This window comes from Tachysurus vachellii, chromosome 10 (assembly GCF_030014155.1).
Source record: "Tachysurus vachellii isolate PV-2020 chromosome 10, HZAU_Pvac_v1, whole genome shotgun sequence".
Taxonomy (NCBI): Eukaryota; Metazoa; Chordata; class Actinopteri; order Siluriformes; family Bagridae; genus Tachysurus; species Tachysurus vachellii.
Window position 1 is genome coordinate 17,651,930 of NC_083469.1, and position 14,974 is coordinate 17,666,903.

Genomic DNA, 14,974 nt, shown 5'->3' on the forward strand with positions numbered 1-14,974 from the left:
TTAGCCGCATCAACCCGGGACCCGCGGGTTATTAGACGACCCGCGCATCACTATTGGACACCACTGTATTAACTGCTTATTTATAAAGAGTAAGTATCCCTTTAGGATTTAAACAGATACTTATGTTAGTCTCTGTCACTGAAATTAAAATACAGGTTACAAATCTTTGCTTATTTTGTGAGCTGGACAATGTTTGAGTTTGTTCTCGTGTTGCTATCACTTTATTTTCAACAGCTGTGAAAAGAAAAACTTTGTCATATAGGGCAAAAAATGCCATATACCAAGACAATTTGAAAGCTAAAATTTGAATCTGAACTGCTATGACAGTTGATGGAGCTTTAAACAGGCCCTGCCATTAATGGCAGCAAAACAAAAATAGACCTTTTTTTTCTTTCTTTCTTTCTTTTTTTTTTTTTTTTTTTTTTTTTTAAGAAAAAACAGATACACAGCTGTGAAACAACTCAGCAGCCATGGTCTTTGATTTATTCCTTTGGGGAAAAGAGAGGATGCTGTGTGAGTGGGGAAGAGAGAGAGAGAGAGAGAGAGAGAGAGAGAGAGAGAGAGAGAGAGAGAGAGAGAGAGAGACCTGGAGCACAAAATGAGCGTTCCAAGTTTGCCACAAGAAATCAATTACTTAGAGTGGTCAGCTAAAACAGAAAACATTGACAATACATTGAATCAACTGATTAACTGCAGAGACATTACTGTGAAAACACTTAACTGTGCCAAATTTTATTCGCAACTTGTTTTTTTTGTTATGACTCATTGGTCTAGTCGAGCTGTCAGCAGTTATATATTTTTCCTCATTCTCCATGTTTTTTTTCGGAATATTATTTTTTTTCACTTTGAGTTGAAAATCAACTGATGTTGATTTTACGAATGTGCAGTCAACACTCGCCTCGTTTCCTAGAGCATGATGACACATTGCGCTCATGGTAGGAGAGCGAAGCTGTGGATAATAAGGTGTGTTGTGTCACACTTCGCTGAGCTATGACTGTCGGAAAACTGGACGAGACAACTGAAAAATATGGAGATGAAGGCGAGATGTGGTGTTGTACATTTTTAATGACATTTCCTCGTGTATTTAAATATTTAACAGTTCATCCTGTAGAATCGCTAGCAACACACTATAGGGTTCGATCTAAACGTTTAAGAAAGTGTAGTCTTAAAAGTCATTTTGCTGGTGATAAAAACCTATTTCCAATGAAAGGAAATGCTTTGGACAAAAGTATGCTTAAGCTATATTATGCTAAAACAAAGTATGCAATGTTTGTCAAGCTAAGCTGATTAATGTTTCCACGTATTTTCAGTCGTAGGAGTAGTTTTCAGGGAGTAGCTTCCAGATTTTTCCAGTTATTATTTTAGTAAATGTAGAGGAATTGTGTGACAAAACCCTACACCGCCTTTCCTGTTTTACATAACCAGTTTTTAACAAAAAATCTTAATGTACCAACTGTTGTATCCCATCTAGAACTAAGATCGGGACTTCTTAGGAGAATACCAGTATCAGAGGATGTTTGTTCTTCTAGTGATTAAAACAAGGCTATCACATCTCCAATGCCAAATGTGTCACCTTTTATGACCATGAAATATTCAAAAACAACATATATGTTGTCTGTACTCTATTCAAAGCAGTAATAAAAGTTTTTGCGCTACATTTTAAATGCATATTGGCTGCAAAAATGACACAAAGTTTGACAAAGTAGCTTCAGTGTAGTTAGCTGTTTACTGATTAGTTGCTTGTTAGGACTCGATTGTAGCTTGCAAGATACAATTAATGTACAAAAAAGTAGTGTAGCTTCCCCAATGCTTTGTATCATGTACTGCTGAAATCACCAAAGACTCCAGTCACCCTGGTGACTGTTGCAATCATCCTTTCTCTACTCTGATGGCTGAAACTGAGTGGCTCAGGAGAACAATCCACCCTATAACCCTCAGTTTGGCAGCTCATCCCGGCTTGGCGGTATATGTAATGTATTGCATTGGTGCCAGGCTTCCAAGCCCTCATGCCCAATCTCTTATAGCAGCAGCCTATCACTCACACCACGTTTCACATTATTCATGGTCTCATGGACATCTTCCATTTGAACCACAACTTAGGTGGCCTCTGTTGACTTTCTTGCTTCTGCATCTTTAATTAATTGTGTTTTTCTCCTAGACGCAATAATGAAATATTGAAAGAGCTGCTACATGGTGCACACAGTATATGAGGAAGAGAAGCATGTTGAGTTTTCACTCTTTCCTGGATGAAGCAGGCTGATTCGGGCCAGCTGTTGCATATTTCACAACACACACATGACCAGATGTGCATTGCAACAGTCAGTGTAGATCTGTTTGGTCGGATGTGTGATTATTTATGATTACAGGAAAGTCTCTGGTCATCAATTGTGCATGCTTTGATCATAGGCTACTTTTTAGTGTCTGGTTTCATGTGCTCATGACTTTAATATACACAAGTATGGAAATGGTCAGAAGAAATGGCCAGAGATGTCATTTTAAAATCTGTCTTTTGTAAATGTAATGTATGTTGTCTTTATGAGCACATGAGGTCTGGATGTACATTTGTAATGCTTTAATGTATTAGGTACTGAGACATGTTTACTACCAGCATATAGACTTTCTTCTGTAGCTTTTGAATTGTACATACTGCTGTGCACTTTATTGCAAAAAGTAAAGAAATAACTGCGCTCCTGTAAGGTTGGGAGTTTCACTTTGACAACTGAACCTAAGACCCTGGGGCTTCTCTGTGGGAATTAATGTAAATAGTTGGAAAATTGGTGTGTGAAGAGAGAGAGAGAGAGAGAGAGAGAGAGAGAGAGAGAGAGAGAGAGAGAGAGAGAGAGAGAGAGAGCTCAGGAAACTAAACTAAAGCAGCAAAGTTTCCCCTCACATTCATAAAAGTGAACGTCCTATAATAATTAATGCACATGAAAGGAATTGTCACCGATCTCTACTATAAAACCCATGAATAGTTACTGCATGGGAAAAGGTATGAATATAATATATAATACAGTTGTGTTAAAGATGCAGTCTGAGTAATGCAGGCTGAGGGGAGTGTGAGAGTGTGCAACGGCGTGGAAAGACGTCTGGCAGTGATCTACAGGAGTCCATTAATTACTGTATGAATGCTCCTCTCACATATATCTCCCCAGTGCTGCTGCGAAAGAGAGAGAGAGAGAGAGAGAGAGAGAGAGAGAGAGAGAGAGAGAGAGAGAGGGGGAGAGAGGAAGATGGGTCACACTGTCTTCCCCATCCCACATCCGTGCCAAGCTCATAATGACTAAAACCCCTAATTAATCTTGCTATCATGGGTAACTATGAGACAATATAGATGAATTATAGGCCTATCTGCAATGGGTAGTGTGTGTGTGTGTGTGTGTGTGTGTGTGTGTGTGTGTGTGTGTGTGTGTGTGTGTGTGTGTGCGTGTGTGTGTGTGTGTGTCAGTGAGTGAGTAAGTGTATGTGTAAGGCTAGCGCTGTCTCAGAATAAGGATTTTCTTGATTAACCAAAAGGCCAGTTTTTCAGTAAAAGCAAACTGTCTTTCCACAGGAATCAATTCAGAGTAACCTTACAACCAAAAACACTGCATTATATATATTTTGTTTGCTCCTTAAGCCTGAATGTTACTCTTGAAATATACACAGTACATTACAAACAGAAATTGTTCAAAAGCAATTTGATAGCTGATCTGTTATAAACCTGGCATAAGCTGGATCAGGTGCACTTTAGAAGAAACTTTAGAAGACTTAAAACTCTACAAGAGTTTCCCAGGAATATTTTCCTTAACTTCGGTTCCTCTGTGGGTTCTGTAATGGTACTTTAGATGTTTAACAGATCTTGCAATGTTATGGTTTCCTGAGAAGGACAACTTCAAGTACTTGTAAAGTATCCGTTAGGTTGCTAGATGGAAAATTTTGGTTAATTAAAGGGAAGCTTAGCACGGAGAGATATGAGAATGTCTTGTTCATGTACGTTATAAAATCATATTAAACGCTTTATTTTGGTAAGAACAAATCTTTAGACTTTCTGTTTCTACTCTCTTGGAATCAGATTACATTTACTTACACGCTTACAATTTGTTTGTTTATTATTAGTTGTACATTGATTATTTTGGGTTGGAACTGCATTGCAATGGAAATAAACAAATGAGGAATACATGAAGAAGTAAAAGCTAATACTCGCAAATATTTTAGTCAGCAAAGAATCCTAAGCTGTTTACTTCTTGTCTTAGAGGGAAGAGCATTTATATCGGTTATGTGCACTGTTAAAGGGTTATGTGTTGCATTTCCATGGTGGGGAATTTTCCAATATATTAAAAAAAAAAACAGTAAATATATAACTTTCTCTGAACAATTTTAAAAAGTATGTGTTGTATAGAACTCAACTGGACATGAGTGGAAAGTATGTCCCACACTAAACAGCAGGGAGAAATAAAATGACGTTCCTACGGGATTGCTCTTTATAAATGCTCAGAAACACCTACAACTGGAGGAATTTCCTGGCCCACGAGGCCCTGATAGCTCTTAATGTGGCGTGCTCTCTGAGCTCTCCGAGGACTGAATGCTGCACTGACCAACAATGGGCCCTTGTGCAGAAATCTAATTGAGGTGATTGATGAATTCACTGAGCCCTTCGGTTCAGTTCCTATGCTCCGGTGTGAGAGGAAAAACATAACACTGAGCGTATGGAACATGCAAGGCTATAACCCTGTGTATGGGAGTTGACATCTTGTCCCAGCATTCATAATAACTTTCTCTCTCGTGTCATCAGTGTTACTCTGTGGGAAGTGAACAGGTTGTGACATGTCAGGATACAGGAATTTGATGCCTGCTGGCCATTAGCCATCAACCTCTGGTGCGGCCAATGCAAAGAAAATGTGAACGTTTCGGTGAGGATTAGAGAAACGATTTGTGAAAAGTTAGGATTATACTATCATCTAGTGGAAATATCAGGTATTGCTGCCTCAAAGGAAACTCACTACAGGCCTGGGAATTGCAAGTTGTTTTTGTTTCTAATTAAACCGAGCACTTGTTTGAGCACATGATCTGGGCTGGGATTGGCATCCACGACGATACAAGCAGGGTTCTGGATTCTCCTGTAGGCTTCATCAACTCTAGAAATAAACAGACAAAGTGAGTGCAGTTAACAGTGCTGAAATGAAAGATAGGATTTTTACAATCAGTGGTTCATATATTTTTCTGGTCACCTGATTATCATAATCAGCATCCTTTTTGATTAAAAAAGCAAGACATGCAGTATTTGTATGCTTAAACAACATACGTGCTAGTGAATTTTTTTTGCAGGTAAAAAAATGACAGACTACATTATGTTTTTTGTCTGGTGGTGTATTATATAATATGTTAGTTTTTTTTTATATATACAGACATTTTTAAACATTTAATCCTCTCTTGGAAAAGTTGTTTGGGAATCTACGATGCGTTTTTACAGACTTGTTTATTTTACTGAATGAAGTGTACAGTACATAAGAGATGTAAGAGTATTAAAAAAAGTTGTTATAGATCTATAATAACATAATTGTACTTTATTCTACTACATTTAACATATAATACACTGTAGAACACACTCTGTCACCTCTTCTCTTTTCTACTTATTTCGATCCATACTTTTTTAACTGAAATCCTATGTTTTGTTTATTTATATGCACAGTCTAGAAGGAATAGCTAGGTTTTCATTTCACTTCAAGTTGTATGCTGCATACGTGTGTAAGTGACAAATAAAATATTGAATCTATAGGTATAGTATGCAGTTGTGGCTCAAGTGTTTAAGGCTCTGGGTTGTTGATTAGAGGAATGGGGTTCAAGATGCCACTGTTGGGCCCCTTTGAGCGAGGCCCTTAACCCTCTCTGCTCTAGAGGTGCTGTATAATGGCCCTGACCCTGCACTCTGACTTCAACGTGGAGATATGCGAAGAAAGAATTTCACTGTGTTGTAACGTATATGTGACAAATTGAAAGCTTCTATTCTATTATCCGTCCTCCACATGTAAAACTACTCCAGTCGGAAACAGAGATTTAGACAGAAAAGAAAGTGAACAGAGGAAAGTTTCTGTTTCGTTACGTTAAATGAGTCCATGGACTGAACCATATGTTGCAGTTTTTAATAAGCAAACGCATCCATTTTGCACATGGTTTATGGAGCACCACCAGTTGCACTGCATGAAATTTGAACAGGATTGTGGAGAACAGAAATGTGTTGACCTACTTGCGACGAAACAGGTGATTGATCTCCAGCTGGCTTTCCTCCTCTGTCTTGTCGAGGCCTCTGTGTGAAAGTCTGCGCAGCCTCTCCTCAGGGCTTACGCTGAGCAGCAGGACCAGGCTGGGCCTCAGCAGGTCACAGGGCCACTCATAGATCTCTGAGCCAACAGCTGGAAGGTTCTCCTCTCGCCCACTCACTGCAGTGGCTATCGCATATGCTGCGGTGCTGTGCCAGTACCTGAGAAGGAAAATCACTCTACTATTAATTATGATGTCATTTCTCAGTCATTCTGTTTTCCAGTCTGTGTTTTTCTCTGTTTGTCTCTCATTCTGTTTCTTCTGAAAGAGCCAAATTGAAATCCAATAGATAACACAGTTTGGCTTTAGTTTTAGCTACACAGATCAATATTTGTATCCTCTCTTTTAGTCCTTTTCTCTCTCTCTGTCTTTCTTTCTTAAGCAGAGCTTCCATTCACTTGTAGAGTTTCCATTCACTCTAATTTAATCCAGACATTTTTTTTTTTTTATGGTTACATAAACTTCAGTGTTATTTAATCATCCTGTTAAATTTTAGGGTATGACATGTTGTATGGAATTTGATGGTTACTGTTGACTACATCATCTTGGTGCATTTGATGATAACATGACAATTTGTACTTTTCTTTTATCAGCGTTTTGGAAACTACTACTTTGATGATATATGACATTTGGACTGTAACATATCTTTACTCTGGCTATATAAGACTTTCTCTTTGCCTCCCTTTTCTGTTTCACTTATACCTTCATTCCCACACATCGTTGAAAGAAGTGAAAAATGGTGTGTTATTATGTGCATGTCTACTACAGTTTGTACCTGTCTACAATCACAGGAGCATATGATGACTCTCTGGCTATCTGTGCTGCAGTGATGTAGTTCCCTAAGGCATAGAATGCCCTGCGAATAAGTGGTGGCTCTGTGTCAAAGCGTGGTCTGAAGTCAGCTAGGCACTGAGGAGGGGACTTTAGTAGAACTGCACCCAAGGCCTTTTGTAGACTGAAGGTAAGAGTAGTTTTACCTTTGTACATGGATAGAAATGAGAGAAACCTGTTAATTTTCTGTCATGTACCTTAAATTCTCAGTGACAACATCAGTGCAATTAAGTTACACAAAGATCCTTATATGCAGTGACACAAAAAATGTATATGTCACTTCTAAATAAAGCTGTACAAGTACATCTTCAAGCATAAGAATCTTAATTCAAAGGATTGAAATGTGTTAAGGCTTACTGATTATTTCTTACCTGTAGCATCCAGTCCCTCTATAACAATGATTGGAAAGCTTTCATCCTGACTGCTGTTTGGCTCCAGCTGTTGCTCCTCCACTAGCTCTAACACTGCCTTGGATTCTGGTATGACATCAATACACTGCGGACACAAATGCACAATCAGGGCTTTCTCACATCTTGCATCTGGGCAATATATTGGAATTGCACAGTTTTCCACTACTTAATTTATTGAGAAAATGGGTTAGGGATAAACTACATGTCAGTGTTAAAAAACCCTGATGTAGAATTACATCATATAATGTCTGATACCATTATATATCTCCAGTCTAGAGTATAGGACATCCCGTAAGAATGTGATATGAGACAAAGGGTTAGTTTGTTTAATAAACTGGACACTTTGCTATTGTGTTAATCAGTGACTGTAAAATAATTCATACAACACCCTAAGAGTTAATTGAGCTCTGATGTAATGCTTTAAAAGAAATAAACCAATCCAGAAGCTGACTATTACCTCTTGAAGCACTTTGTAAGCATCTTTCATTTGGTAGAACACGTCTGAGTTTATAATGTTCAGTGTTGAGGGATGACGTAGTGGTGCTGGAGCAGTTGTGACGTAATAACTTCTGTCGTCGGTCACATCTGAGCAGAGATACACTCCGTTCTGTTCGCGTGTGTAAGTGAACACACAAACTGAGGCTTTCTGTCTGAGCTGAGTTACAATTCGCTCCGAAGATGACAGTACAGAGTTATCCCGCAAGAAGAATCCATTTACGAGCGAGTTTTTGACGTCAGGGAGAAAAGACGCGGTGTTTAAAAGGTCGCATCCCGGCGGAAGGTCTTGAGTCAGTGCGCGTTTAAGGTGCGTGTGCGAGCGCGCTCTCGGAACTCTGGCGTCGCCAAGCGCGTACACAGCTAACAGTTTCCCGTTCCCCAACACTGCCTCCAAATCCTTATTGCCAGCACTTACAGGTGTTGAGCTTAAAGAGAAATAAATCGGTTCAGTCTTCTGGTTGATTTCCACCATAAATATTCGGGAACACCACTGTGTTAAACGGGACATAGATCTGTTCGCCATTCTGTAGACTGTTCGGTTACAGTGTAGTGTGAACATGTTACACTGAGAGAGAGAGAGAGAGAGAGAGAGAGAGAGAGAGAGAGAGAGAGAGAGAGAGAGAGAGAGAGAGAAACGAAACTGATCGGAAAAGTGAAACAGCTGATAAGAGCACCGACGTGCAAAACAAATGACCCACTTGACCTCAACTTCCGTAAATAAATAAATAATGAAATAAATCTAGGATTTTGAGAGAGAGAGAGTGAGAGAGAGAGAGTGAGAGAGAGAGAGAGAGAGAGAGAGAGAGGGGGGGGGAAGTGTGTGTGTGAGAGAGAGAGAGAGAGAGAGAGAGAGAGAGAGAGAGAGAGGGGGGGGGAAAGTGTGTGTGAGAGAGAGAGAGAGAGAGAGAGAGAGAGAGAGAGAGAGGGAAAGTGTGTGTGAGAGAGAGAGAGAGAGAGAGAGAGAGAGAGAGAGAAAGAGAGAGAGAGAGAGAGAGAAACGAAACTGATCAGAAAAGTGAAAGTTGGTTAAACAGCTGATTAAAGCACCGACGTGCAAAACAAATGACTTCCGCTTGTGCCTCAACTTCCGTAAATAAATAAATAATGAAAGAAATCTAGGATTTTGAGAGAGAGAGTGCGAGAGAGTGAGAGAGAGAGAGAGAGAGAGAGAGAGAGAGAGAGAGAGAGAGTGCATATATATATGTGTGTGTGTGTGTGTGTGTGTGTGTGTGTGTGTGTGTGTGTGTGTGTGTGTGTGTGTGTGTGTGTGTCGCAATCGCTTGCTCTTAACATGAATAGGTTTCGTTTCGTTCAACAATAATACATGAGCTCTCTCAAACTGGCTTTCGTTTTCCTTTCCCCACCTCGTCTATAGTAGGTGTCCATATATAAACACAAGCCACCAGTCAACTGAGCTCAGTGGTGACACACAGCAGCTCAACATGTTGCTTTCCAATCAGGTGACCTTGGTGAGGATGCTCCTGAACCTGTGCATTATTAATGTGCGTTCTATTGTTTCGGAAGTGTTGACACGGCTGTTTTCCTTTTGGATGGGAGAGAACAAGGCTCAGGTGAGCATCCAGCCCAAACGCACTAATCTCAGCAGCACGACTCCAGGTGAAGTCCCAACACCGATGAGTGTGAATTACCATTTTACACGCCAGTGTAATTATAAATGCGGCTTCTGCTTTCACACCGCAAAGACGTCCTTCGTTTTGCCTATTGAGGAGGCAAAGAGAGGGCTAAGACTCCTGAAAGAAGCAGGTAAGTGACTATGGCAGAAATTACGCACGAACTTTAAGTCAACGCAGATTTTTAGCCGCATGTAAACTATTTACCTGTAAGGCACGTCAAATTTGACTATGACGTCATTGCTGTATATCAAATGCGCAATTTGTGAGCACAACAAAGCAAAATGTACTTTTTTGTATTTTGCGCGTAATCACATTGCATCGTAAACACTTGTTGGAAAAAACTTCTAATCAGATCAGGATATTATGTGTCCTTAAGGAATAGAATAATAGAATTTCCCTGCAATCCACAAGGGATATCATTCCATTAAATACCCATTATGTTTATACTGGGCAGCTGGAATGGGGTTGAATACAGTTTGACAAAGGTTCACAGTTAAAATTAGATTTTATTCTTCCTCTCCTTTTCTATCTACCAACTGTTCATTTCATTAGGTATGGAGAAAATCAACTTCTCGGGTGGAGAACCTTTTTTGCATCACAAGGGTGTGTTTCTTGGAGAAATGGTGCAATACTGCAAACAAGAGCTTCAGTTACCGAGTGTCAGTATTGTCAGCAATGGAAGCATGATCAAAGAAACCTGGTTCCAGAAATATGGTAAGCTGTAATAAAGCATTTGAACACATGATGGCAGCACTATTTAATTCAATAAGTCAGGTCAAGCAGCTTTATTTTCATCTCAACTATATATAGTTGTTGCAGTACACAGTGAAATGAGACAACTTTTCTCCAGGATCATGGTGCTACATAAAACAAAGACAGGGCTAAGGACTTAGTAAGTCAGTCCTAGATACATAAAATATGTCTGTGCAACCTGGTGCAAACAGTGCAGGACAAGACAAACAAGACAGACAAGACAGTGCAGACCAAAAGACAGTGCAAACAAAAAACAATAAGCTCTTGTCCCAGGCCATTCATGTAACAAATATGATCTAGTCAAAATCAGATCATAAGAACTGTTGTTAGTTCACTAAATGTGATGCATTAATCTATTATTATGTATTACTTAAATTTAGATAATAGAAAAATCTATGAATGCAGAAAAATCTGGTGCCAATGTACGTCATCTGTGTCTTTTCTAGGAGAGTATTTGGACATTCTAGCAATATCCTGTGACAGCTTTAATGAGGAAACCAACCAAACAATCGGTCGAGCCCAGGGCAGAAAAAGCCACGTAGACAACCTGTGCAAAGTGCGGAACTGGTGCAGACAGTACAGAGTGGCTTTCAAAATCAACTCCGTCATTAACACCTACAATGTTCATGAAGACATGACTGAGCACATCTCTGAACTTAATCCTGTGCGGTGGAAGGTACGGAGCATTTACCTCAGCGTCATATTTAGACGTAATGTGGCTGCACATATTACAAAATATCTAATGTTCACATGTATCCTGTAGGTGTTTCAGTGCCTCCTGATTGAGGGTGAGAACTCAGGCGAGAACAGCCTTCGAGAGGCAGAGAAATTTGTTATCACTGATCAGGAGTTCCAGGATTTTCTAGACCGCCACCAAAGCATAAAATGTCTGGTCCCAGAGTCTAATCAAAAGGTAATATCAATTAGAACTGTCTATATCAGATCCAAATCATGCAACATTTCACTGCAGGTATTTATTTATTATTAAGTTACTGTAGTCTCATTGGATGTAATTTAAGTCTGTATTGTTCACCTTTATTTCTTCAGATGAAAGACTCCTACTTGATTTTGGATGAATATGTAAGTGTTTACTAAGTGTTTATTCATAAATTTCCTTTATACAGAAAATGATCCTAAATCACTTTTAAATTTAGACTTAAATTTCACTTACATCTTTATGACAAACTATAGCTTGTCATGTAAAGCACAATTTATTTCGAAATTTATGCAAATATATGTTTAACATACTTCAATTTGTTTTTTTTCCCTCTGCAGATGCGTTTCCTCGATTGTCGAGCAGGCAGGAAGGACCCATCAAAGTCCATTCTGGATGTCGGGGTAGAGGAAGCTGTAAAGTACAGTGGGTTTGATGAGAGGATGTTTCTTAAAAGAGGGGGGAAATATGTGTGGAGCAAAGAAGATATGAAGCTTGAGTGGTAATATCCCACAGTGGCAATCATATGGCTTTAGATGTATACAAATGTATGTAATAAAAATATCATTTGCTGAACTTTTATTTAAATTTCTAAGTTTGTTACCATTACCAAGAAAGTAATTTTATTAGAATTTATTTGTTTTGAGCATATTATTATTATTATTATTATTAAGATTAATTTTTATAATTATAATTTTTATAATGAATTTTATAATTCATTTTTAAAATGTTAACTTATCTGCATTAACATTAACTTTCACATAATTATTTTTTTACTCTAATTTATGTTCAAAGCTATTAGTACATTAGTTCAGCATTTAATTTTTTTCGATTTTATGCACTTTTAAAAAATTTTAATATATTGTGTTTCGTAAAAAAAAAAAAATCTATATTTGTAACTGAATGCTCCATTAGATTAATTAAATTATTAAAATAAAATTAAAATAAAAGCTGTTAAGCTTGTGGTCCTTGTTGTTGTGTGAATTCAGCTACAGAAGGTTGCACAAGACTAGTTGCTTATTTGTTTCTGAAGCTGCTTAGTTACTTCTTGTATCTTCAGTAGTCTAGTGGACTTTAAATAATGAATATTTAAAGTATTGGAGTATTGTGTTATCTTGCACCCATTGTCCAAAAAGATACCAATTTTAAAACAGGTTGTTGCCAACTTCAACCTTGTATATGTATACATATTTGTATAAATGTATGTAGGCATGAAAGAAAGAAAGAAAGAAAGAAAGAAAGAAAGAAAGAAAGAAAGGTTTCTGTTATCCTTATTGCTTTTTAAAATGGTTCTACCTGGAAACTTCTGGAAAAGAAAATCAGTCACAAAACAAATAAAATCATAAATAAAAAAGGAAATGACCAGATAATGTGTTTAAAAGAATACAGATATGAATAGAAGGTTACTATTCATTTTTTAGAAGGTTTCATAGAGAATTTGGTTGAGACTAATGATAAGCATTCAGATAAAAAACATACAGATACAGCTCATATAATTGAGTTACAGCACTATGTTGCATACATATCATTATTTTTTCATTATCAAGCAATAATTCTAGCCTCGGTTTGTGTATTTAATTTAGGTGAACCATTTAATTATTAAGTAAAGCATTTAATTCTTTTCCATCCAAGAGGGGTCAAAGACACAACATGCTGAGAAGTTCAGATCTCAACTACAAAATCAGATTTCAACTTCTCCTAGAGTATCTTCAGACATTACCAAGCCAAGTCTGTGATATAATCTTTCTAGCAAACCTTGGATCTTCCTTGAGCATTTCAGCAGTGGCACAAATCTGATACATATTTAACTAAAGTTGAGCATGGGGCATCGTGGTAATGTGCTCAAATCACCTCATCTGGACTCAACAAAGTAGCAGTGAGATATGTTTTGATTGTATCTACTGCATGCTACTGGCACCAAGGTGGTGGAATGAACTTCCCCTAGAGGTCCGGATAGCTGAGTCACTGGTTGAAGACCTACTTATTCAGGAAACACTTCAACTAGCACTTCTTTCCTTATCTTTCGCATTTAAAAAAAAAAAAAAAAACACCTTTGACACTTTTTCATTCTAACTTTGAACAAATGTTTTAAACTCATGGTATCTTAAGTATGTAACCTAGTGAGCCAGCATTAATGTATTCAATGTTAGAGATTTAAGCACTTATGTACGTCGCTCTGGATAAGGGCGTCTGCCAAATGCTGTAAATGTAAATGTAAATGTAAATGATTGAGACTAGTAGGCATAAGAATGTCTGCTAAATGCTGTAGATATTAATATAGGTTTGTAGACCATTGTGTAGATCAAATGTTTATTTCCCAGATCAGTAAACCTGGGGCATGTGGTAGCCTAGTGGTTAAGGTGTTGGGCTACCAATCAGAAGGTTGTAAGTTTGATCCCAGGTCCACCAAGCTGCCACTGTTGGGCCCCTGAGCAAGGCCCTTAAACCTCAATTGCTCAGCTTTATCAAAAAATGAGATAATGTAAGTCGCTTTGGATAAGGGTGTCTGCCAAATGATGTATATGTAAACCGATCAAACAGACTAAGAAGTTCATACTCAATTTGTCAATCCCCAACTTCACCTAGGGTATCTTCAGACATTACCAAGCCAACTGTGCAATATAATCTTTCTAGCAAACCCTGGATCTTCCACAGGCGTTTGAGCAGTGGCACACGTCTGATACATATCTAACTGAAGCTGAGCATGGTGCATCGTGGACAGATGTTTAAATCACCTCATTGTTCCTCACAGTTTTTTGGAACAGAGGATCTACTCCAAGACTGGAATTTACGTTGCACCTCTATGGAGGAATAGAACTTAATTTCCACCAACTGTACTCTTGACTTTATTCCTTCCGTTACTACCCACAGCTTGAGCTCCTGCTTCACCACTGCAGATATCTTATCACTGTTGAAATTGGACCTCCAATATAATAACCGTGAGACCTCTCCACTTCTTCTCCCTTTCTACCCATCCTGAGGCATTCAGAAATTGCACCAGCTCCGATTGTCTTCCATGCCATGAATATTTTGGACCTCCACTGAGATGAGGCCAACCATGTGAGGATCCTGAGGCATCTAGAGATCTACCAGCTCCATTTTGACTGTGCTGTATTAAAGAGGAGATGCCAACTCCATGGTGGTCTTTGAGGACCACAACCTCCTCATCAATACAACATTGAGTCTGGTTCCTCTCAAGGTTCTTCCTTCACCATCCAAGGGAGTTTTTCCATGCCAGAGTCACCTCAGACTTGCTCATTGGGGATAAATACATACACATTTAAACTGATCTAATATTGATCTTGAATTTTGTATTATATTAATCTTTATATTAACCTTTTGTTCTATGTTTATGTTCTGTAAAGCCGCTTTGACACAATGTCAATTGTTAAAAGCGCTATACAAATAAATTTGAATAGAATCGAATTGAATAAACTGGTGAATACATCTTTTAAGTTCATTTTCGACTTGCCTGCTTCTTGTTATATATTCTTTAAACTACTTATCTGAGATAGTTCATTGGTAGCAATAATTCAGAAACTGCTGGAACGTTCGTCCAGTGAACGCACCACGAACACACACTCGTTCATCTCTGGGAGGTTTTGTTGGTGTTTTAT

The 14,974-nt window shown here is 38.3% G+C and overlaps 2 protein-coding genes across 2 annotated transcripts; one reads left to right on the forward strand and one right to left on the reverse strand.

Moving 5' to 3' along the window:
* Positions 1-4,070: 4,070 nt before the first annotated feature.
* cmpk2 (cytidine monophosphate (UMP-CMP) kinase 2, mitochondrial) lies at positions 4,071-8,732 on the reverse strand. The gene is made up of 5 exons (XM_060880016.1): positions 7,996-8,732; positions 7,500-7,623; positions 7,073-7,274; positions 6,224-6,457; positions 4,071-5,114 (listed from the first exon to the last, which is right to left on the reverse strand). The coding sequence occupies exons 1-5, from the start codon at positions 8,593-8,595 to the stop codon at positions 4,979-4,981; spliced, it is 1,296 nt and encodes a 431-aa protein (XP_060735999.1). The 5' UTR covers positions 8,596-8,732; the 3' UTR covers positions 4,071-4,978.
* A 706-nt stretch (positions 8,733-9,438) lies between these two features.
* On the forward strand, positions 9,439-11,933 carry rsad2 (radical S-adenosyl methionine domain containing 2). Its single transcript, XM_060880017.1, has 6 exons — positions 9,439-9,800; positions 10,223-10,384; positions 10,870-11,099; positions 11,187-11,336; positions 11,471-11,503; positions 11,699-11,933. Exons 1-6 carry the CDS (start codon positions 9,479-9,481, stop codon positions 11,861-11,863), a joined length of 1,062 nt encoding a protein of 353 aa, XP_060736000.1. The 5' UTR covers positions 9,439-9,478; the 3' UTR covers positions 11,864-11,933.
* The last annotated feature ends 3,041 nt before the right edge of the window (positions 11,934-14,974 follow it).